This window comes from Muscardinus avellanarius (genome assembly GCF_963383645.1).
Source record: "Muscardinus avellanarius genome assembly, chromosome: 1".
Taxonomy (NCBI): Eukaryota; Metazoa; Chordata; class Mammalia; order Rodentia; family Gliridae; genus Muscardinus; species Muscardinus avellanarius.
The window spans coordinates 173,659,130-173,682,227 of NC_137786.1; the positions used below are offsets into that span (position 1 = coordinate 173,659,130).

Below are 23,098 nucleotides of genomic sequence, written 5' to 3' on the forward strand. Positions count from 1 at the left end.
TGCATCCCCCCCCCCCACTTCTCCTCTCCCCTCCCTTTCTCTTCTCTCCCCTCCCCCTCCCTCCCTCTCCCTCCCTCTTCCTCATTGTCTCTCCTCCCTCTCCCCTCCCTCCCTCTCCCTCTCCCTCTCCCTCTCCCTCTCCCTCTCCCTCTCCCTCTCCCTCTCCCTCTCCCTCTCTCTGTGATTTGTGATACTGGAGATGGAACCCAGGGGCATTTTACCTCTGAGGCACATCCCCAGCCCTATTTATTTATTTATTTATTTTATTCTTTATTTTAAAACAAGGTCTCACTAGGCTGTGGAGAGCCTCACTAAGTAGCTTGGCTGGTTAGAACCTGTGATCCTCCTCTCTCAGCCTCCCAAGTACTGGGATTACAGGTGTGTGCCACCACACCCAACTTTCATTTCTCTTGATTGTATTATGCTCATTCATTCATTCATTTTTTTTTGTGGTACTGGAGATTGAACTCAGGGGTGTTCTATCTCTGAGGTATACTACCCAGCCTCTTTTAGTTTTTGTCTTGAAAAAGGGTCTTGCTAGGTTACTGACAGTCTCACTAAATTGCTGAGGCTGTTCTTGAACCTGCAGTCCTCCTGTCTCAGCCTCTCTGGTACTGGGATTGCATGGGTGCACCACCATGTCCCACCTGTTCTCCTTCATTGATTGCTGGTATTAGCACAACTTCTGGCCATGCTGATACTGTACTAACTGATTACTTTTTTTGAGTGAGATAAAACTTTCTAGTTTTGATTCTAAAAAAATCTGAGCCATATTTGGTGTGTGAACAGCAATATGATTCTAAATGCAACTCAGAAACCTAAAGTGGAGCAGCAGATTCCCACCCCTTGGTTGGTCTGCCTACCTAATAAGTATTCTTGGCTTCCCCCCATAATGGTAATGAGCTCAGTGTTGTCATTTATATTACAATTACTTGTATTCTGTGTACTGTATTTTTTCAGATGGTGGTCTAAGTTATACTTTAGAGTCTTGAGCTATTTCTTTGCTTTTCAGAAAATTAAGATGATTGATTAAATGAACTCTTTGAAGATAAGGTACATGAATACATGTTAAATTTCAAGGATCAAGCGGTCTATGGAACCAGTCTCATTATTCTAAAACTCTACTCTCTCAACAGAATTTCTTTTTTTTTTTTTCTTTGTAGTATTGGGGATTGAACCCAGATGCATTCTACCTCCGAGCTACCTCCCCCAACCCTGTTTTTTTAAAAAAAACTTTTATTGGTGCATTATATTCATACATCATATTGGGGTAAAAATCTTGTGTGGACATACATGTACACATCGCCCATTTAGCCCCTACCCATTTCCCACCCCATTATCTCCCCATCCCTCCTTCCCATGCTTGGCTTAGTGGTTGACTATGATATGTTTAAGTACATTGTGTATTTTAGAGAATTTCCTTCTGGCTCCCTCCCATCCCCTCATTTAGGTTGTCTTGTTTGCTCCTCTATAGGATCTCCTTTTTCATCTAGAGTTCCTCTTATGACCCATTTCTCCTTAGCTTTCACATATTACGGAAAGCATCCGATTTCTTATTTTTTTGTGACTGACTAATCTCACTTAGCATAATGTCCTCCAGTTCCATCCATTTCCCTGAAAATGATGTAGTTGAGTTTTTCCTAATGGCTGAGTAAAATTCCATTGTGTACATATCCCTGTTTTATAATCCATTCATCTGTTGATGGACATCTTGGCTGGTTTCATAGTTTGGCTATGGTGAATTGTGCAGCTATGAACATAGATACACATGCATTAGTTTGGTAGTTTGGTTTCCTTTCTTTTGGGCAGATACCCAGAAGTGGTATTGCTGGATCAAATGGTAGATTTGTTCCCATTCTTCTGAGGATTCTCCATACTGTTTTCCAAAGTGGTTGCACTAATTTGCAATCCCACCAATAATGTCTTAGAGTTCCCACTTCTCCACATCCTCGCCAGCATCTGTTGTTGTTTGTGTTTTGAATGATGGCCATTCTGTTTGGAGTTAGGTGAAATCTCAGGGTAGTTTTGATTTGCATCTCTCTGATTGCCAATGATGTTGAGCATTTTTTCATGCATTTATGGCCATTTGAATTTCTTCTTTTGTGAAGTATCTATTTAGTTCGCTTGCCCACATTTTTATTGGATTGTTTATTTTCTTAATGTTGAGTTTCTTGAGTTCTCTGTATATTCTAGATATTAGTCCTCTATCGGAGGTGTAGGTGTCAAAAATCTCCCATTCTGTTGGTTCTCGATTGAGGTTCTTGACAATTTCCTTTGCTGAACAGAAGCTCTTCAGTTTCATGCAATCCTTTTAATTTGTTGTGCCTTTTAACTTGTTGGCCTTTTAATTTGTTGGCCTTTTAATTTGTTGTGCCCTTGGGGTCTTGTTGAGAAAGTGTTTATCTGTGCCTATGTGTTGCAGTGTTGGACCTATGCTCTCTTCAGTGAGCTTCAAGGTCTCTGGTCTAATTTTCAAGTCTTTGATCCATCCTGAATTGACTTTTGTACAGAGTGAGAAAGTGGGATTAATTTCCAATTTTCTGCATATGGTTAACCAGTTTTGCCAACACCATTTGTTGAACAGGCTATCTTTATTCTAGTGTATGTTTTTGGCCTCTTTGTCAAAAATCAATTGGCTGAAAGTGTGTGAACTTGTTTCTGGGTCTTCTATACTGCTCCGTTGGTCTGTGTATCTGTTTTTGTGGCAGTACAATGCTGCTTTTATTACAGTGGTTTCATAGTATAGTTAGAAACTCAAGTATTGTGATTCCTCCTGCATGGTTTTTGTTGCTGAGAACTACTTGGGCTATTCTGGGCTTTTTGTTATTTATTTGGAATAATAAGGACTGATATTTCTATGTCTGTGAGGAATGATCTTGGTAGTTTAATGGGCATTGTATTGAATCTGTAGATCACTTTTGGAAGGATGGCCATTTTAATGATATTTATTCTGCCTATCCATGAACATGGAAGATCTTCCCATAGTCTAAGATCTTCTTTGATTTTTTTTCTTCAGTGTTTTATAATTTTCTTTGTAGAGATCTTTTACCTCCTTGGTTAAGTTTATTCCTAAGTAGTTTATTTTTTTGTCGGAGATCCTGATTGGAAGTGTTTTCTGAATTTCTTTTTCAGTGGATTTATGGTTGGTGTACAGAAAAGCTTCTGAATTTTTAGGATTGATTTTGTATCCAGACACTTTGCTGAATTTGTTGATCAGTTCTATAAGCCTTTGGTTGAGTTTGTTGGGTTTTCTAAATATAGTATCATATCATTTGCAAATAATGAAAGTTTGAGTTAACCCTTTCCTCTTTGTACTCCTTTGATTTCCTTTTTTTGCCTTATTGCTCTGGCTAGAGTCTCTAGTACTATATTGAAGAGAAATGGTGATAGTGGACATCCTTGTCTTGTTCCTGTTTTTCGAGGGAATTCTTGAAGTTTTTCCCCATTTAATATGATGTTGGCAGTGGGCTTATTGTAGATTGCCTTTATGATGTTGAGATATGTTCCTTCTATTCCAATTCTCTACAGTGTTTTTATCATAAATGGATGTTGGATTTTAGCAAATGCTTTTCAACATCTATTGAAATGATCATGTGATTTTTGTCTTTGGTTCTGTTTATATGGTGAATTACATGGATTGATTTTCGTATGTTGAGCCAGCCTTGCATCACTGGGATTAACCCTACCTGGTCATGGTGTATGATTTTCTTTTTTCTTTTTTTTTTTTTTTAAATGTTTTGTTTTTATTTATTATTATTATTATTATTATTATTATTATTATTATTATTATTAGTGGTACTGGGGTTTCTGGAAGCCCTTCTACCTCCGGGCTACACTCCCAGACCTATTTTTACATTTTGATTTGGAAACAGGGTCTCCTAAGCCAACGTGCGCATCTGGCTTCGAACTTGCGCGATCCTCCTGTCTCTGCCTCCCAAGCGCGGGGATTACAAGCGTGCGCCACCACGCCCTATGATTTTCTTTATATGGTTCAACCCTGTTTTTTATTCTTTATTTTGAAACAAGGCCTCACTAAGTAGCTGAGGCTGGCTGCAAACCTGCAATCCTCGTGTCTCAGCTTCCCAAGTACTGAGATTACATACCTCTCCCATCATGCCTAGTCCTCAACAGAATTTCTAAAAACTAGGCAGTAATAAAAGCTTATTGTAAGCTTATCTTTCGGCCACTGTATCTGAAATCAATATTCCTTTGCCAATAGCCCAGATAAAATCAACTGTTTTCATAACTGCAAGTATATCTGCTTATAAGTTTAGAGGAAATGTAAATAAGACTATTGCATATCAACCAGAATAGTGTCTTTAGCCATTAAAAGCTGTTGTAAATTTTTTCCATTCAAAAAGCATGGTGGCGCACGCTTGTAATCTCCCCACTTGGGAGGCAGAGACAGGAGGATCGTGCAGGTTCGAAGCCAGCCGTGCTGGCTTAAGAGACCCTGTTTCAAAAAATATAAACTAGGTCTGGGAGTGTAGCCCGGAGGTAGAAAGGTTTCCAGGAACCCCAGTACCACCAAAAAACAAAAAGCAAAATTGTAAGTAAGTGATTACTTAAAATTAGTTGTAAGAAGCAGCAGTATTTTAGGACTTCATGTTAAGAAGATACTAAGAAGATGCCAAGTATGAAGTGGTTTTGGGTAATTGAATTGGCAGTGCGGTCTGGTATTCTACCACTTTTGCTGCTTCATACCTACCTCATTTTGGTAGACCCTTCATGAAATCATGTACAACCCCTCACCTTTTCTTTCTGCTTTAGAATATTTTGCCTTCTGAGGCCTTATAAAAGAAGAGGTTATGTTTCAAATCTAATGTGAAAAGGTACAGAGCTCAGTTCAACTAGGACAAAAAATATTTTTCCAAAATGACTTGAGATTGGTTAGTAAATAAGTCTTTAAAAGGAAGTTAATAATTATCTAATGTTCTGGAAATGAGACTATTTAGAAAATGTTGTAGATGATAAATGAGGAAATTTTGAGCTTAAGTGTTTTAGAAAATGGTATGTGATTTTAAAATATGATTGATATTTTATAGCAGCCCTGTCTATAACCATAGCCATTTGTCATATGCATCTATTCCAATTTAAATCAATTAAGGATAATAAAATTAAAAGTTCTTTAGTTTCATTAACCACATATTAAGTGCTCAGTAGCCATATGTGGCTAATTGACTATTTTACTGGAAATTGCGGATAAAGATCATTTTCAGTTGAATACTATTTCTATTGAGTAAATAGCTGCTTAAGGGAATACAAAGTATGGCAATTTTAATATTTATTAACCTATAGTGTTAAATTTGGGGGGTGCTGGGGATTGAGTCCAGGGCTTTTCACTTGCTTAGCATGTATTCCACAACTGAGCTAGAGTGCCCCTGGGTTCCATCATCAGTCACACACACACACACACACACACACACACACACACACACACTCTAAGAAAAGATATAACCATCTTCAAATATTTGAAGGTTCCTATAGAAGAGGGAATAAAAGCGTTATCTTTTATCTTTTTTTTTTTTTTTGGTGGTACTGGGGTTCCTGGAAGCCCTTCTACCTCCGGGCTACACTCCCAGACCTATATATATATATATATATATATATATATATATATATATATATATTTTTTTTTTTTTTTTTAATTTGGAAAAAGGGTCTCTTAAGCCAGCAAGGCTGGCTCCAAACCAGCGCGATCTCCTGTTTCCGCCTCCCAAGCGCAGGGTTTACAAGCGTGCACCACCAGCCCGGCAAAAGCGTTATCTTTTATATTAGAGAATAAGCTTTGGAAGCAGAGGAGGAAGTGTGTAAGAAGGTGGATTTTTTACTTGAGTTAGGGGTAACTTTCTAATAATTAAAATTGTGTAGAAAACAGAACTACTGCTTTGGTAAATAAAATTTCTGTTCATAAATGTTGTCAGGCAAAGATCCACAGTGATGCTGTTAAGAGAGGTTTAGTACTTGAGATCTGGGACACATTGTAAGAGTAGTGTCTTAAAACAATGTTGAAAACCATTAGACTAAGGAGCTAATTCACCAACTTGGAGTTTCTATTCTTGATTTCTTTCTAATTCTTTGAATCCATATCTGATCTAAATATCTCAGTAAAGAACTCAAATTTGTAGTATGAGAAATGAGATTCAAAATTTTAATCAAATAGTTAAGTGCTTTCACTTGATAGTATTTTTAAATTAATTAACTAATTAATTATGGTAATGGGAGTAAAACCGAGGCCTCATACATGTGAGGCACTCTACACTGAGCTACATTCCTCGCCTGATGGTATTTTTATTTTTTAAATGGACTTTACTGCTGGGTGTGGTGGGATATACACCTAAAATTTCAGTACTTGGGAGGCTCCTTCAGGAGGATTGCAGGTAGACTAGCCTCAGCAGTTTAACCAAGATCCTCAGCAACTTAGTGAGACTCTGTTTCCAATAAAAAGAGTTGGTGGTATATCTCAAAAGGGGAAATACACCTGGGTTCAATCCTGGTACCAGACAAAAAAAGGACTTTCATTTCTTGGAGCAGTTCTTTGTGCACAGAAAATTTACAAGACTCACATATACCTTCTCTCTCCACACATGTACAAATACACTGTGGCAGTGAATTTGGTACAGTCGGTTGAACCTGCAATGACTCTTAACTGAAGTCTGTAGGGCACATTGGCTTTTATTCTTATTTGATGGTAGTTTGAAAGGTAACATGAATATCCTGCTCCTCTGTAAGAAAGGAGCTTTCAGTCACTTCTCATTCTCATTTGGGCTTTTCAGATTCAGAGATCTAAAAATGAATCGACGTCATCTGCTTTGAAAGAGTATTGTTGTTGGAGAAAGTTCTCTTTTGTAAATAATAAATCTTTACAAGTGTTTTATTTTGCTAGCTAAAAGCATATTTCTTTCTTTCTTTTAAGTACCAAAAGAACTGGTGGAGCTTCATTTGAAGTTGATGAGGAAGATTGGAAAGTCAGTTACAGCAGACAGATGGGAAAAATACTTGATCAAGGTAACTTTCTCTGTTGCTAAAATGTTACTTTATTCAGTATAAATAAATGTGTGGTTCTCCTTTGTTACTGCTACCAAGCAGTAGTCTTGCATTCTAACATCATGTGTCAGAGTTGTTACATCTCTTTTGTGTCTTACATGGTGCTAAGGACTTAACATATTTTTTATTTTTTGCTGGGAGGTTACTGGGGATTGGACCTAAGACCATTCTACCTCCAAGCTACACACCTAGTCCTTTTTTTTTTCTTTTCCTTTTCCTTCCTTCCTTCCTTCCTTCCTTCCTTCCTTCCTTCCTTCCTTTCTTTTTTTTTTTTTTTTTTTTTTTGTGTGTGTGTGTGTTACTGGGTATGGAACCCATGGACATTCTACCTCCAAGCTACATCTTCAGCTGTGTGTGTGTGTGTGTGTGTGTGTGTGTGTGTGTGTGTGTGTGTGTGTGTGCGGGTCTGGGGATGGAAAATAGGGGATTTGACCTGAGCAACACCCCCTGCCCTATTTTTTTATTCTTTAGTTTTGAAATAGGGTCTCACTAAGTTGTGGAGGGCCTCACTAACTAGCTGAGACTGTCTGTGACCTGTGATCCTCAGCCTCTCGAATTCTGGGATTTCAAGGGTGTGCCACCATGCCCAGCCTTATTTTTAATTCTTTATTTTGAAACAGGACCTTACTACGTTGCAGAGGGCCTCACTAAGTTGCTGAGGCTGGCCACAAACCTGCAATCCTCCTGCCTCAGCCTCTCAAGTATTGGGATTAGCGCATGCCCAGCTAATTTTGTAATTTTAAATTGCTCAACTTTTCAAGATTGTTTTTCCTTATTCTGTACCTTGCATTTTCATATGAATTTTAGGACGTGTTTGCCAATTTGTGTAAAAATGCCCGTTTGGACTTGTATGAAGATTGCATTGAAGTACTTAGGAGGCTGAGACAGGAGGATTGCGTAGCAACTTAGTGAGACCCTGTTTCCAAATAAAATACAAAATAGGTCTGGGAGTGTAGCCTAGAGGTATGAGGCCCCTGGGTTCCATCCCCAGTACCCCCCCACACACACACACACAAAGAAAAGACAAAAATATTGCATTAAACAAGGTATGGTGTTGCAAGCCTGTAATCCTAGTATTTAGGAGGCTGAGACAGGAGAATTGCATGTTTAAGGACAGTCTCAGCTATTTAGTGAGGCCCTCCGCAGCTTAGTGAGACCCTGTTTCAAAATAAAGAATTAAAAAATGGGGCTAGGAAGCCAGGTGTGGTGGCGCATACTTGTAATCTTAGCATTTGGGAGGTTGAGACAGGAGGATCATGGTTCATGGACAGCCTCTACTTAATAAGGTCCTTTGCAACTCAGTGAGACCCTGTTTCAAAATAAAGAATAAAAAATAGGGCTGGGGTGTAACTCAGAGGTAGAAAGCCCCTGGTTTTTTTGTGTGTGGTGTTTTTGTAGTTGAAGAAGTTCCTTTCTATTCCTAGTTTTTGTAGGGGTGTTTGATTTTCCCATCACTTCATCATGGTACACAATTCTTGGAATGTCTTTTTGGATTTGGTTTGCTAATTTATCATTTAGAACTTTTGCTTTAATAGTCATAAGATATGTTGGTTTATAGTTGTCTCTTCTGATATCCTTCTCTGGTTTTGGTATTAGGGTATTATTGGCCTCATAGAATGAATTGGGGAGTGCTTTCCCCTCTCTTAGAAAGTGTTTGTGAGGGCCAGGTGTGGTGGCGCACACTTGTAATCCCAGCATTCGGTAGGCAGAGACCGCAGGATTGCAGTTTGTGGACAGCCTCAGCTAGTTAGCGAGACCCTTTGCAACTCAGTGAGACCCTGTTTCTAAATAAAAAGACTTAAAAAATATAGGGCTGGGGGTGTAATTCAGAGGTACAACGCTCTTGGGTTTCATCCATAGTACCTTAAAAAAAAGTTTTTGTGAAGTATTAGTGCTATTTTTTTTCTTCTGAGTTTGTGTGTGTGTGTGTGTGTGTGTGTGTGTGTGTGTGTGTGTGTAGTGCTGGGGATTGAACTTAGGGGAATTCTACCTTTGAACTACATCCCTATCCCTTTATATTTTTTGTTTTGAAACAGAGTCTAACTAACTTGCTGAAACTTGTCTCCATTTTGTCTTAGCCTCCCAAGAACTGGCATTACAGACATGTGCCACCACACATGGCTAATGTTAATTCTTTATTAATTTAAAATGCAGCATTGAAGCCATCTGCAATTGTGCTTTTCTTCGTTGGAAGTTTTTGTTTGCTCAGTCTCTTTACCCCATATAATAGTGATTCATATCTTTATACTCAATCTTTGTAATTTAAGGCCAATACACTTAACTACATTTTGAACATTTTTACTCAAAAAAATGCTGATGAATCTATGCTAGAGTAGAGCCTAAACTACTATAACAAAGAGATCCCAAAATATAATCACTTAAATAAGCAATAAATTTGTTACTTTCTATTGTAATCTGATTGGGCTAGATTCTTGAGGCAACTTTGTTCTATGAGGGTATTCCAATTCTCAGGTTTTTTCCACTTTATTATTCCCTCTTGGGATATTTTACTTTTCTTTATGATAGCATGTGCTTCAATAGCAGGCTGGGGAAAGAGGAAGTCAAGAGGGAAGCAAGAAGTAAATTTAAAGTAATTTACTTTTTTTTTTTTTTTTTTTGTGGGTCTGGGGATGGAACCCAGAGGCATTTGACCTCCGAGCTACACCCCCCGCCCAATTTTTTATTCTTAATTTTGAAACAGGGTCTCACTGAGTTGCAGAGGGCCTCACTAAGTAGCTGAGGCTGTCCGCGAACCGCGATCCTCTGGTCTCAGCCTCCCAAATGCTGGAATTACAAGTGTGCGCCACCACGCCCGGCTAAAGTAATTTACTTTTAAAAAGTAAATTAGAAGTTGCACATCTTTCTTCTACTCCTCCATTAGGAAGAACAATCACTATTTGTAAAATAGGTTGGAAAATATCCTCTTTAGCTGGGTGGCTGTAAGCTCAGGAAGAAGGGAATTGAGAGGCAGAATAGATTTGTGTGGGAGAATTAAGGAAGATTTGGTTACTCTGCATATGGAAGAGGATACATACTGCTTGTGCATTTAGGCATGACTGTATAACTTGATGTTTGCAAGTGAAATGCATGGAAAATTGTTGTGTTGAACATTGATGCAGAAGCTTTAAGAGCACTGCATATTTTCCACGATCAAATTTCTCTTTGCTCCAAGGACTGGTACTTTGTCAGTAAAGGCCACTCATCTTGGGATGAAGATGATATAGAGTACAGACAGTTCCAACCTATAGTCACTATATAGTATGGCTAGAAATAAATGTTTGGTGCTATAAACCAGAGGTTGGCAGACTTTCCCCTAAAGCATTAGATAGCAGTTATTTTAGGCTTTTGCTCTTTAAAACCTGTCACAACCACTCAACTTTGAGTTTTCTATTAAAGCAGTTACAGACAATAGCTGGAGATACAACTGCATATGGTGATGTTCCAATCCATTTATTTACAAAGCAACCAGTCTCTGGACTATAGTTTGCAGACCACTGGTATAAACCATTGAGATATATAGTTTAGATGAGTATGATTGATACCCCCTGGTTAAATAGCACTAACATTCTCATCTACTTACGCAAACCCCAAATTAAGTATTCCTTTGAATCTATTCTCATTTGCCAAATATATCCATCCATCTATTTCTGCACAGAAACCTTCCTTCCTTTCTTCTGATTAAATCCAGGGGAATTCTATCTCTAAGCTATATACCCAGCCTTTTTTTTTTTTTAAAACAGGCTCTTGCTGTCCTTGAACCTGTATCCTCCTGTCTCAGACTCCCAAGCACTAGGATTATAGGCATGTGCCACCACACCCAACTTTGCTCACCTTCCTTCCCTCTTCATTTAACTGATGAAGGCATTAAGATTCAAAGAGAAATACTTATTTTTAACCATGCATCCAAGTTAGTAAAAGAGAGCCAGAATTGGGATAAACCTGTTAATTTTCTAGAATTGTTTGTTTGTTAGTTTTGTAATACACTAGGGTTTATTTTTACATGGCTTGGTAAATGTACTTCCATCCAATCAGTCGTTAAAATAAGAATCTACTAGCTGGGTGTAGTGGTGCGTGCATGTAATCCCAGTACTTAGGAGGCTGAGACACAGGAGGATCACAATTGGAAGCCAGCTCCAGCAACTTAGTGAGTCCCTGCTTCAAAATAAAAAATAGTTGGGGGTGTAGCACAGAGGTAGTATGCCCCTGAGTTTATTCCTCAGTAAAACACACACACAGGAAGGAACGTGCTGCTCATTATAAACATCTCTTGTCCTTCACAGCTCATCGATTATGCATTCCTATTGACTTAGCTCCTTAGTATCTCTAAGCTCAGTGTGCTCCATCATTGCTGTCTCTGTCCTACTTTAGACTATCACCTCGCGCTTTTGTTATTGTGGGGGGCCTCCAGGTTGGTTCCTTGTCTTTAGTTGCCACAGATACAGTGATAAAGTGAAAAAACAGCTGGGTGTGGTGGTGCATGCTTGTAATCCCAGTACCTGGGAGGCTGAGACAGGAGGATTGTGGGTTTATGGACAACCTCAGCTACTTAATGAGGCCCTCTACAACTTGAGACCTTGTTTCAAAAGTAAAGAATAAAAAAATAGGGCTAGGAGTATAGCTCAGAGGTGAAATGCTCCTGGGTTCCACCCCCAGTACCACCAAAAAATATATAATAAAGTGAAAGAATGACCCTTTTTTTTTCTCCCTTAAGTTCTCTATATATGAGACCCTGTTATCTTCTGAATGGAAAACAAAATTTTGTCTTTACTTTCTTGTATTACTGAGGATTGAACCCAGGAGTACAATACCACTCAGCTACATTCCAGCCCCTTTTATTTTTATTTTGAGAGAGGGTCTTGCTAAGTTCCCCAGGCTGGCGTCAAACTTATAGTCCTCTAGGCTCAGCCTCCCAAGTAGTTGGGATTACTATTGGATGCCACCATGCCTTGCTTGAAAATAGTTTTCTTTATGGTAGCGGAGATTGAACCAAAGGATGCTCTACTACTGAGCTACACCCCCAGTCCTTTATTTATTTTTATTATTTTAAATTTTAAAACAGGTTCTTACTAAGTTACTGCTCATGGGCCCGGAAGCTGCAATCCTCTTGTCTCAGCCTCTCAAGTACTGGGATTATAGATGATGTTTGCCACCATGCATAGCTACTTGGGGTCTTCCAAGAGTAATTTCATAGATACTCTTAGTTATTATTGTTATCTGCAAAAATTTTTTAAAGATCTCAATCCTTCAATTTAGGTGTCCCTATGGTTGAGGTTAGAAAAGATAAAGTTGACAGACAATGCGCTATTTATAATTGAATCTCTTACACCTCCTTGGATCAGCATCATTTGAGAGCCAACTCTAGCTCTCTCGGATTTCTTCATTTCAGAGGACCTTGTGATAACACTAATGGAATGAGGTTGTGAATGGATTCCCACAGCCCTTTTTATTTATTTTTCTTATTTTTGTGCTAGTAGAGATTTAATTCAGGGGAATTCTATCTTTGAGCTACATCCTCAGCCCTATTTTATTTTTATTTTTGAAACAAAGTCTTGCTAATCTGCTCAATTTCTGAGGCTGGCTTTCAACCTGTGATCCTTCTGTCTCAGCCGCCTAAGTACTGGGATTATAGGTGTGCACCACCACGTCCCAAGTCCCACAACCTCTTTTTGGTTGTTGTTAACATTAAAAAGTGCAAAGGGTGTAAATAAATAAAAAGAACAATATGTTTATATTCCTACTACTCAGAATTAATACTTTTGTATTTCACTAGTTCTTTTCACATCTTTTTCAAACTTCAACTGGGAAGTGCTTTTTATGACTTTTTAAGTGTTCCCTTATCAGTTTTGGTATATATTCCATATTTTAATAATAGTGTATATATTTATAGTTTTTTTGTTTATCTTTTTTTTCCAGTATTGGGGATCAAACCCAGGGCCTTGCACACTGCTCTTGTGATGTAATGTTTTAATTCATAAAGCATACCACATGTTTATAATAATTTAATTCATAAAGCACTTTTATCTATGTTGCCTAAAATCAATTTATTTTTCTACACTAAGTAATTAGGTTTTATAGACCAGATAAACATCTATGCCTTAATGATCATCATATATACTCTTTGATAGAGTTGTCATTTTATCATACTTGTAATCAATTGACTTTTTGAAATTAGTTTTAAAAGCTGGTTGCAGATACGCCTTTAATCTCAATACTTGGAGGACTGAGACAGCAGGATCTCAGGTTCAAGGCCAGCCTTAGTAAGTAACTTAGTATAAGATTCTATCTCAAAATAGAAAATGATAAAATGGGCCCTTCTAGATTGCTGAGGCTTGTCTGCAACCTGTGATCCTCCTACCTCAGCCCCTGGAGACCCTGGGATTACAGGCCTCTGTCTCCATGCCCAGCTAGATTCTGCTTGACTACTTCTTTTAATCTTTCATGCATCAAAGTTAGATGAGTTAATCACTTAAACAATGTCATTTTTTTTCCTTTGACTGCCATGCGCTTAACTTATATTTATTTCTCATTTGTCTTCATTAGCCAGATTTCTGATGGAATTTTTATCTTCCTTGTTCTTTGATCCTTATCTTTTTCTTGTGCTACCATTGTGCATACATATTCCTGAAAGCTGTTTCTTTTCCTTAGAGTTAATGGAATATAATTTAAATAAAATTTAAATCCAGAGCAAGTATCTGGTAGTTTGCTCATAGCACTTTACCAGTCTAGGCCTTTCCTGTCAAACCTAGATCTTACAGACAACACTACTATCAGTTTCATCAGCATTAGCAGCTATTCATCATCTCCTGTTAGTGCCTTCCCAAGACAGCTGAATTGAGACCTAGAGAATGAGCATAATTTGTTTAGAAATTAACAACAGCTTAGCCTTCCTGTAACACATTTACGAAGTATTGAGAGGAGTAAGGATTCCTAATCAGGAAGTTACTGTGATCATACAGCTGAGCAGTAAGGAGGCATGAATTAATATTCTGCAGTTGGATTTGGATGTGGTGATACATGCCTGTAATCCCAGTGTTTGGGAGGCTGAGACAGGAGGGTCACAGGTTTGAGGACCACTGCAGCAAGATAGAGGCCCTTTGCAACTTAGTGAGACTCTGTTTCAAAAATTAAATAAGAAGGAATGGTGCTAATTGTAACTAAGGGCATTTATTCTTGTGTTATATCTCACATTTGCTAACATATATTATTGTCCAGTATTCTCCAGAATAGAAGAGAACCTAAGAATCTAGGCTAGTGACTTTTTATTTTCAAGGTAGAATTAACTTTCCCAAAATAAAGGCTGAGACAGGAGAATCGTGGTTTGTGGACAGCCTCAGCTACTACTTAGTGAGACCTTCTGCAACTCAGTGAGACCCTATTTCAAAATAAAGAAAAAAAAATAGGGCTAAGGGTATAACTCGGAGGTACAATGCCCCTGGGTTCCATCACCAATACTGCCCCCCAAATAAATAAATAAACAAACCCAATGAGCTGATTTTTTTTTTTTTTTTTTTTTTTTTTTGGTGGTAATGTGGATGGAACCCAGGGGCCTTGTACATCCAGGCTACACTCCCAGACCTATTTTATATTTTTTATTTGGAAACAGGGTCTCTTAAGCCAGCGGAGGGTGGCTTCGAACCTGTGTGATCCTCCTGTTTCACCTCCCAAGCGTGGGGATTACAAGCGTGTGCCACCACGCCATGCAAGCTGAAGTTTAAACTAGGTAATCTGCTAGGACCTGTTAACTCCTTGCTTGAGTAAGTCTTGGCCTTATCTTGCTTGACATTCCTTTTACGTGGCAAGTAACAAATTCTTTGCCAGTGAACTTTCATGGTTCCATCTCCTCTGGTTAAATACTGTGACTAATTTCAGACATCTCCACTACTAAATACTACTATAATGATAAACAGACATCTGCTTTCACAAATTCAGCACCTGTACCTCTGCTTTCCCATCGCTCTTCCTCCTGTCCTGTCCCAGAGACAGCCATATGAAGACCTTCAACGGAATTAGGAATGCCGAGGATGGTAGCACACCCTTGTAATCCTAGTACTTGGGAGACTGAGACAGGGAGATCACAGGTTTAATGCTAGCCTCAACAACTCAATGAGGCACTCAGCACTTAGCTAAACTGTTTCCAAATAAAAAATAAAATAGGTCTTGGATGTACCCTGGAGGTAGATGGCCCCTGGGTTCTATCCTGAGAACTATAAGAAATAAAAAGTAAGCCTGACATGGTGGCTCATGCTTGTAATCCTAGCATTCAGGAGACGGAGACCAGAGGATCGCGGTTCGAGGACAGCCTCAACTACTTAGCGAGGCTCTTCGCAATTCAGTGAGACCCTGTTTTAAAATGAAAAGACTAAAAAATAGGGCTGGGGGTGTAGGTTGGAGGTAGAATGCCCCTGGGTTCCATCCCAGGTACCGCAAGACAGGGAGGGAGGGAGGGGGAGCGAGAGAGAGAAAGAATTAGGAAGAGGGAAAAAATTAAAAAAGGAAAAACAATTGGGAAGAAGAGATACTAGGAAAGCAGGGCACTGTGGTGCTTGTCTGTAGCTCCAGCTACACTGGAGACTAAGGCTGGAGGATCACTTGAGCCTAGGAGTTCAAAGCCAGGCAGGACAATCCAGTGAAAACCCACTTCAAAAAAGGAGGAAGGCTGGCCAGGTGTGGTGGCGCACTTCCTGTGAGCCTTTGAAGGCCCTCTTTTAGTTCTCGGCCAATACCATTTGCCTTATATTCTTTTTCTATCCTCATAGTGACCTGTGATTTTATCTTACCTGTTTATTATTTTGATACTAGTTGATAAAAAGATGACACTGGTGCAGGATAGGAAAGGGGTTCGTAACCCCTCTGGAAGAGCCATCCGGGTCTTATTCCTGGGTTCCCAGGGGGTATCTTAAGCGTCCCATCTTGCCTGCTTCTTTTCACCTGCCCGCCTGTCTCACCAATCACCTTTGTGCCAGAATAATCTCTTGACTTGTATTGGTTCTTCTCTCTTTGCCCTCATTTGGCTCTTTGCTCTTGAAAATTGCAAACAGGATGAAATGGGTAGGCATTTTGCATCATTTTTCATGCCCACTCAGTAGTCTCTAATATCAGTATTATTACCATTCTCCTTTTATTGCTGTAAAAGCTGACATTGAGAAGTCGTGAACTCATGGCCATGCTCCACACTAATCTCTCTTTATTAGCTTCCTCTGACCTCTAGTGTGGAAGGAGCTGCTAAACTGTGAGCAAGCTGTGTTGACTTTGGAGAGGAGTGTTTATTTGCGTTGTCTTTCTTCAGTCTGCTATAGTGTCTCTGGTTTGCCTGAAATGCTTGTGTAGGGAGAGTCCTGAAGCATGTATATTAAAGTGTACTTTGAATCTATCAATTGCCCTCTAGTGAAATTTTTACTTTACCCATAACACACAACAAACAGTAGGACATTGAGTAGAAGAGAAGCTTGATTAAAATTATGTGTACAGAAAGCCGGGCGTGGTGGCGCACACTTATAATCCCAGCATTCGAGAGGCTGAGACCAGAGGATCGCGGTTCTTGGACAGCCTCAGCTACTTAGTGAGGCCCTCTGCAACTCAGTGAGACCCTGTTTCAAAATTAAGAATAAAAAACAGGGCAGGGTTGTAGCTTGGAGGTTGAATGCCCCTGGGTTCCATCCCCAGACCCGCAAAAAAAAAAAAAATAAATAAATAAATAAAAAAAAATTATGTGTACAGTTTGGTGTGTGTTTTAAACCTATGCTTTAGTTCCAGGCATAAGCATTAGCAAACTATTGCCTTTGCCTTTAAGTAACCAGCCATTTGGAGAAATAGAATCATTCTACCTCCAAGCTACATCACCAGCCCTTTTTTTTTTAAATTTTATTTTGAAACATGGTCTCACTGAGTTGCAGAGGGCCTCACTTAAGTAGCTGGAGCTGTCCTTGAACTGTGATCCTCCAGTCTCAGCCTCCTGAATGCTGGGATTACAAGCATGCGTCACCATGCCCGGCTAGAATCAAATAAGTATTCCAATGTGGAAAATGTGCCCCACAAAATGTATATGAAGTTATTCACAGCAGAGAAGACAGCTCTTGAGATTTCTTCTTACCTTAAATTCAGTTATCAAACTACAATCTTTTTTGTGGCACTGAGCCACAAAATTCAATGTGGGATTAAACCCAGGAACATTCTACCTCTGAGCTACATCCTCAGAGGCTATATTTTAAGTTTTTATTTGGAAACAGGGTCTTGCTAGGTTGATGAGAGCCTCACTATTTGTTGAGACTGTCCTCAAACCTCAATAAACTTTTTAAGGATTTAGGTGGGATACATTTTAGGGTGGAATTAGATAGGACTGTCGTTTGGTGTAAATTCTTTCCTTTATTAATGTGTATTAGCAAGAATATTTTGCATATAATGGAAGATTACCAATCTCAATAAAACTTTTATTTGTATATTAAGATACTAATTTTTCTCTAACAGATATGCCAAGAGTTTAATAGCACCTGGGCATGGGAGATGGAGAAGAAGGGCTATCTGGAAATGAGCATTGAGTGTAAACTAGCACTTCTAAAGGTAATAAATGCATTATTTGTTACAATTACATTAAAATTCACTTTTGGCTTCTGGTTAAATTAGAAAATAAAAGAGTAGGCATTTTATTGTTAGAAGAGGACAATAGATTTTTTGCTTCTCTTATTTTCAGTGACAAAAATGTCTGTCTTTACTGTTTTAAAAAATTGTCTTCTAAACATATCGAGGTTTAATTATTTCTCCTTGTAGGGACAGTAATAAAATGAGCAAACAATTACCTTAAATTACTTTTATTCACTGTTCTCAGCTTTCAGATTAATTACAATATATTGGAAATGATGGTGAATTTTCTAGCAATTTACTTAAATAGTAATTTGGTATTGTTTTACAGATGTTTAAGGGCATGTCATTTTTTACTTAATAAACTCTTACATAACTAAAATGTAATTTGATTAAAATGGGTCATCTCAAGCTTATTTTCAGTTTTGATTTTCTTTCTTTTCATCCTGACCACTTTTTAATTAGTAGCAGAGTAGCCCAGTAGGGGGTGGAATACTCCATGCAAAAAACTTAATGCAGTCTTTACTACTTCTAAAATTTACAGGTTTGCGATGGAGGCTCCTTGTTCAGGGGACCTTGGGATTTTATGATGATTTCTAAAATGTCATTGTGTATATTTTTTCAGAGAGAGAGGATATGGCTGTAAAGTAATTTCTTTTGCTGGTAGATGTTAATTGCCTTTACAGCCTAAATGAAAGTCTGCAAGGTACATACACTTTTCCTAAGAAAATAAAAACTCATAGTAAATTCATATTTCAGAGTATATTATCACATAAGCTGACTTCTCTCTCCAGAACAGTTTGTGGCTCCAAAGGACTGGGGAATACTGTTGTTGGAGGATTAAAACAAAGCCTAGAACTGGTAGTTAAATTGTTTTAGGCTGCTTTGGAAATAACTTCATATATTCCTATTTTGTAGATAATTCTTGATAAAGAGATAGATATGCAATTAAAAATATAAATACATGTATGTAGTATGTATGGCATATATACAGTTAGTGAGAATGTGTTATACATTTTTTGATGGTAAAGTTGCTTGATCAAAAGGAATTTAGAGTACTTGCCCAGCATGCAAGAATCCCTGGGGTTTATTCTCCAGCATTTAAAAGAGTGTGTGTGTGTGTGTGTGTGTGTGTGTGTGTGTGTGTACATACATGACCAAAAAAAAAAAAAAAAGAAAGGTTAGCAGCTGTTGGGCTACCTGGCACAAGCAAAGGCAAAGAGTCTCTGATCACAACTTCATGCATTATCTGCCAGAGTAAGAAGTAGGAAAAACAATGCAGTAGGCCCAAAGTTAGCAGGAAGAAGGAAATAAAGAGTAGACCAGAAACAAATGAAATAGAAAATAGAAAAAGAACATCAGTAAAAGAAGAGTTGGCTTTTGTTATTTTTATTTTATTCATTTATACATTTATTCACTCACTCACTCACTCACTCACTTAACTGGGGATTCAACCCAGGGGTATTGTACCTTGGAGTTACACTCCCCCACGCTGTTTTCATTCTTTATTTTAAAACAAGGTCACAAAATTGCAGAAGGTCTCACTAAATAAGTAGCTGGTGCTGGGTGCAAACCTGTGATCCTCCTGTCTCAGCCTCCCAAGTACTGGGATTACAAACTTGCACCACCACACCCAGTCCTGGGTTGCTTTTAGAAAAGATAAAATTGACCATTGCTTAGCTATACAAGTAAAAGGAAAAGACTCATACAAATAAAAATGAAATAAGGTGGGTACAGTGGTACACACCTATAGTCCCCATACTTGGGAGGATTGCAGGTTTGAGACCAGCCTCAGCAACTTAGTGAGACTTTATGTTTCAAAATAAAAAAATAGGGCTAAGGTGTAGCTTGGAGGTAGAATGCCTCTGTGTTTAATCCCTAGTACCACCAAGAAAAAGAAAGAGAGACATTATAACTGATGTACAAAATAAAAAGGGTCATAAGAGACTACTATGCACAACTGTATGCCAACAATATAACCTAGAAGAAATGACTAAACTCCTAGAAACATATGACGTAGTAACATTGATTTATGAAGAAATAGAAAATCTGAACAGACCAGTAACAAGGAGATTAAGTCACTAAGCAAAAATCTCTCATCAAAGAAAAGCTTAGGACTTGATGGCTTTACAATTGGTGGCTTCTCTACCAAACATTTAAAATAGAACTAATACAAGTACTTCTCAGGACCATCCAGAAATATGAAGAGAATGCTTCCCAAACTATTTTATTATACCAGCAGTACTCTAATACCAAAATTAGGAAAAGATGCTGCAAGAAAACAAAATAAAAGATTATTATCGCCAGGGAACATAGGCACGAAAATTCTTCAAAAAATATTAGCAAATAAGCTAGATATGGAGGTACACGCCTGTAATTGGCACTTGGAAGGTTGAGACAGTACGATTGCAGGTTGTTGGACAGCCTCAGCAGTTTAGCAACTTACAACTTAGTGAGGCTCTTTGAAAATAAAAAATAAAATAGGGCTGGAGCTGTATCTCAGTGGTAGGATGTCCCTTTGCTCAGTCCCTAGCACACCACCACACAGCAAATTAAATTCAATAGCATATTAACAGAATCATTCACTACAATCAAGTGGAATTTATTCTACAGTCCTGGAATGTAATTATCATTCAGCAAGTGCAGAAGACTAAAAATAATACACCAGCCAGGTGTGTGGCACATACCTGTAATCCCAGTCCTTGGGAGGCTGAGACAGTAGCATCACAAGTTTGAGGCCAGCTTTGTGTGTTTGTTTGTTTGTTTTGCAGTACTGGGGATGGAACCCAGGGGCATTCCACCTTTGAGCTACACCCCCAGTCCTAGATTTTTATTCTTTATTTTGAAACAGGGTCTCACTGAGTTGCAAAGGGCCTCACTAAGTAGCTGAAGCTGTTCTCGAACCGCGATCCAAATGCTGGGATTACAAGCGTGCGCCACCATGCCTGGCTTCAGCCTTGGTAATTTAGCTAGATCCCCAACAACTATGCAAGGCCCTGTTTCAAAATAAAAATGAAAAAGGCTGGTGGTATAGCTCGGAGGTTTAGCACCCCTAAATCCAATCCCCAGTATCACATACACATGTAAAAGGTTACATACCACATAAAAAGCATACGATTACATCAATAGATGGAGGAAATGCATTTCACAAAATTAAGCCTTTCATTCATGATAAAAATATCAACAGATTAGGTTTAGAAGGAATATATACACTGGGCATGGTGGCACACGCTTGTAATCCCCATGCTTGGGAGGCGGAGACAGGAGGATCGTGCAGGTTCGAAGCCAGCCTCACTGACTTAAGAAATCCTGTTTCCAAATAAAAATATAAAAAATAGGTCTGGAAGTGTAGCCTGGAGGTAGAAGGGTTTCCAGGAACCCCAGAACCACACACACACACACAAAAAAAAACTTCACTTATTTTTAAGTCATTAACTAATTAATGAAGCAAAGAGAAGTGTATTTATTTGTGATATACAAAATATGTTGTTTTGATATATGTAAGCAATATAGAATAGTCACATCAGTTTAATGAGTGTATTTTATGACCTCACTTGAGTATTTGTATAAAGAAAAATTTATACCACGAGACAATTTGGGAGTTTTTAGTGCAGAAATATAAATTGATAAAAGCTGGTCGTGGTGGTTTATGCTTATAATCCCAGTACTTGGGAGGTTGAGATAGGAGGATCACAAGTTTGAGGACAGCCTCAGCAAGTAGTTAAGAGTCTCATTAACCTAGCGAGACCCTGTTTCAAAATAAAAATAAAATAGAGCTGAGAGTGTAGCTCGGGTTCAATCCCCAGTACCAGTAAATGAATGAATGAATAAATAAATAAATAGATTTCTGTGTAAGTGGTTTTGTTAAACCTATACAATGATGTAAGATTAACATGGTAATTCAGTTTTTAAGTTAATTTTTTTTAACAGAGTCTACATAAGGTGAGGAGAAATAGTAAAAAATGGGTGAGCTGTGTGTGTTTTGTCTGCTTTTCCTCTGAATTAATTCTGTGGTTGTATTATATTTATCATGAATGAGGAACATCTTTAGGATTTTAAAGCCACGTTATAACTATTTTTCAGTATCTCTGCGAGTGTCAGTTTGATGACAATCTTAAATTCAAGAATATTATTAATGAGGAGGATGCTGATACGATGCGTCTGCAGCCAATTGGTCGAGACAAAGATGGCCTCATGTACTGGTATCAATTGGATCAGGATCATAATGTGAGAATGTATATAGAAGAACAAGATGATCAAGACGGTTCTTCATGGAAATGCATTGTCAGGTATCTATTGGAATCTCCTTACATTTATGTTTTTATTTCTTACTTTTGTACCTTCTAGGATGTGATCTGTGAGGCAAGAATGGAACTTTTTTTTGTTGTTGTTACCGGAGATTGAAGCAGAGGGGGGCATTTTTTAATTTTTTGTTTGTATACTGTGGATTCAGCCCCAGGGCATTCTCCTTTTGAGCTATACCCCCAATCCATTTTTTTTGTTTATTAATTTTTTTTTTTTTGAAACAGGGTCTCCCTGAATTAGCCTGGACTTTTTTAAGTTGCTGAGGCTGGCTATAAATCTGTGATCCATCTGTCTCACTCCAAAGTACTAGGATTATAGGTGTGCACACTGTGCCTTGTATCAATTTTTATTTTGAACAAGCGATGGATGGGATTACAAGTGTGCGCCACCACGCCCGGCTTAGTTTTTATTTTGAAACTGGGTATGACTAAATTGCAGTGGGCCTTCCTGAGTTTCTTAGACTGGCCTCCTGCCTGCAATACTAGATCTTCTCATCAGTCTCCCAAGTATTGGTATTATAAGTATGTACCACCATATCCAGCTCCCACAGTACATCTTAGTTTTGAAAATATCATGGATACAGCTGGGTGTGGTGCTGCATGCCTGTAATCCCAATACTTGGGAAGCTGAGACAGGAGGATCCCAGATTCGAAGCTAGCTTCAACAACTTCATGAGGCTTGCATGAACATAATGAGACCTTGTTTCCAAATAAATACTAAAATAGTGCTGGGGTATAGCTCAGAGGTAAGACGCTTCTGGGTTCAGTCCCCAGCACCACCATAAATTAATTAAATAAATAAATAATAAATCATGGGTTCTGTAAAGTACAGAGAACCCATTTATGTCTTCTGGCTTAAGTAAAGCTCTTTTTTTTTTTTGTTTTATTTGGAAACAGGGTCTCAGTTGCTGAGAGCCTCGCTATGTAGCTGAGGCTGGCTTCAAACCTCTGTGATCTTCCTGTCCAAGCGGGGGGATTATAAGCATGCGCCACCACACCCAGCTAGTAAAGTTCTTTTGACATGAATTAATATCTTATTTTTGCCCCATTTTGATGCTGAACATTTTTGTTGGTGATATTTTTATAAATGTATAATATTTGTATAAATCATAAATATCAGTTTTCATTTTCTAAGCATATGCATGAATTGAATTAATTCATTGGGGATTATT

General features: G+C 38.4%; 1 protein-coding gene across 1 annotated transcript in view; it reads left to right on the forward strand.

The window, feature by feature from the left end:
• RSF1 (remodeling and spacing factor 1) overlaps positions 1–23,098 on the forward strand; it is a gene marked incomplete at both ends in the record, with an annotated part of 138,027 nt that overhangs the window by 37,124 nt on the left and 77,805 nt on the right. Inside the window, 3 exons of the mRNA XM_080707422.1 lie at positions 6,917–7,008; positions 17,512–17,604; positions 21,706–21,911. Coding sequence (XP_080563548.1) covers positions 6,917–7,008; positions 17,512–17,604; positions 21,706–21,911 — 391 coding nt within the window. The remainder of the gene's footprint in view (positions 1–6,916; positions 7,009–17,511; positions 17,605–21,705; positions 21,912–23,098) is intronic.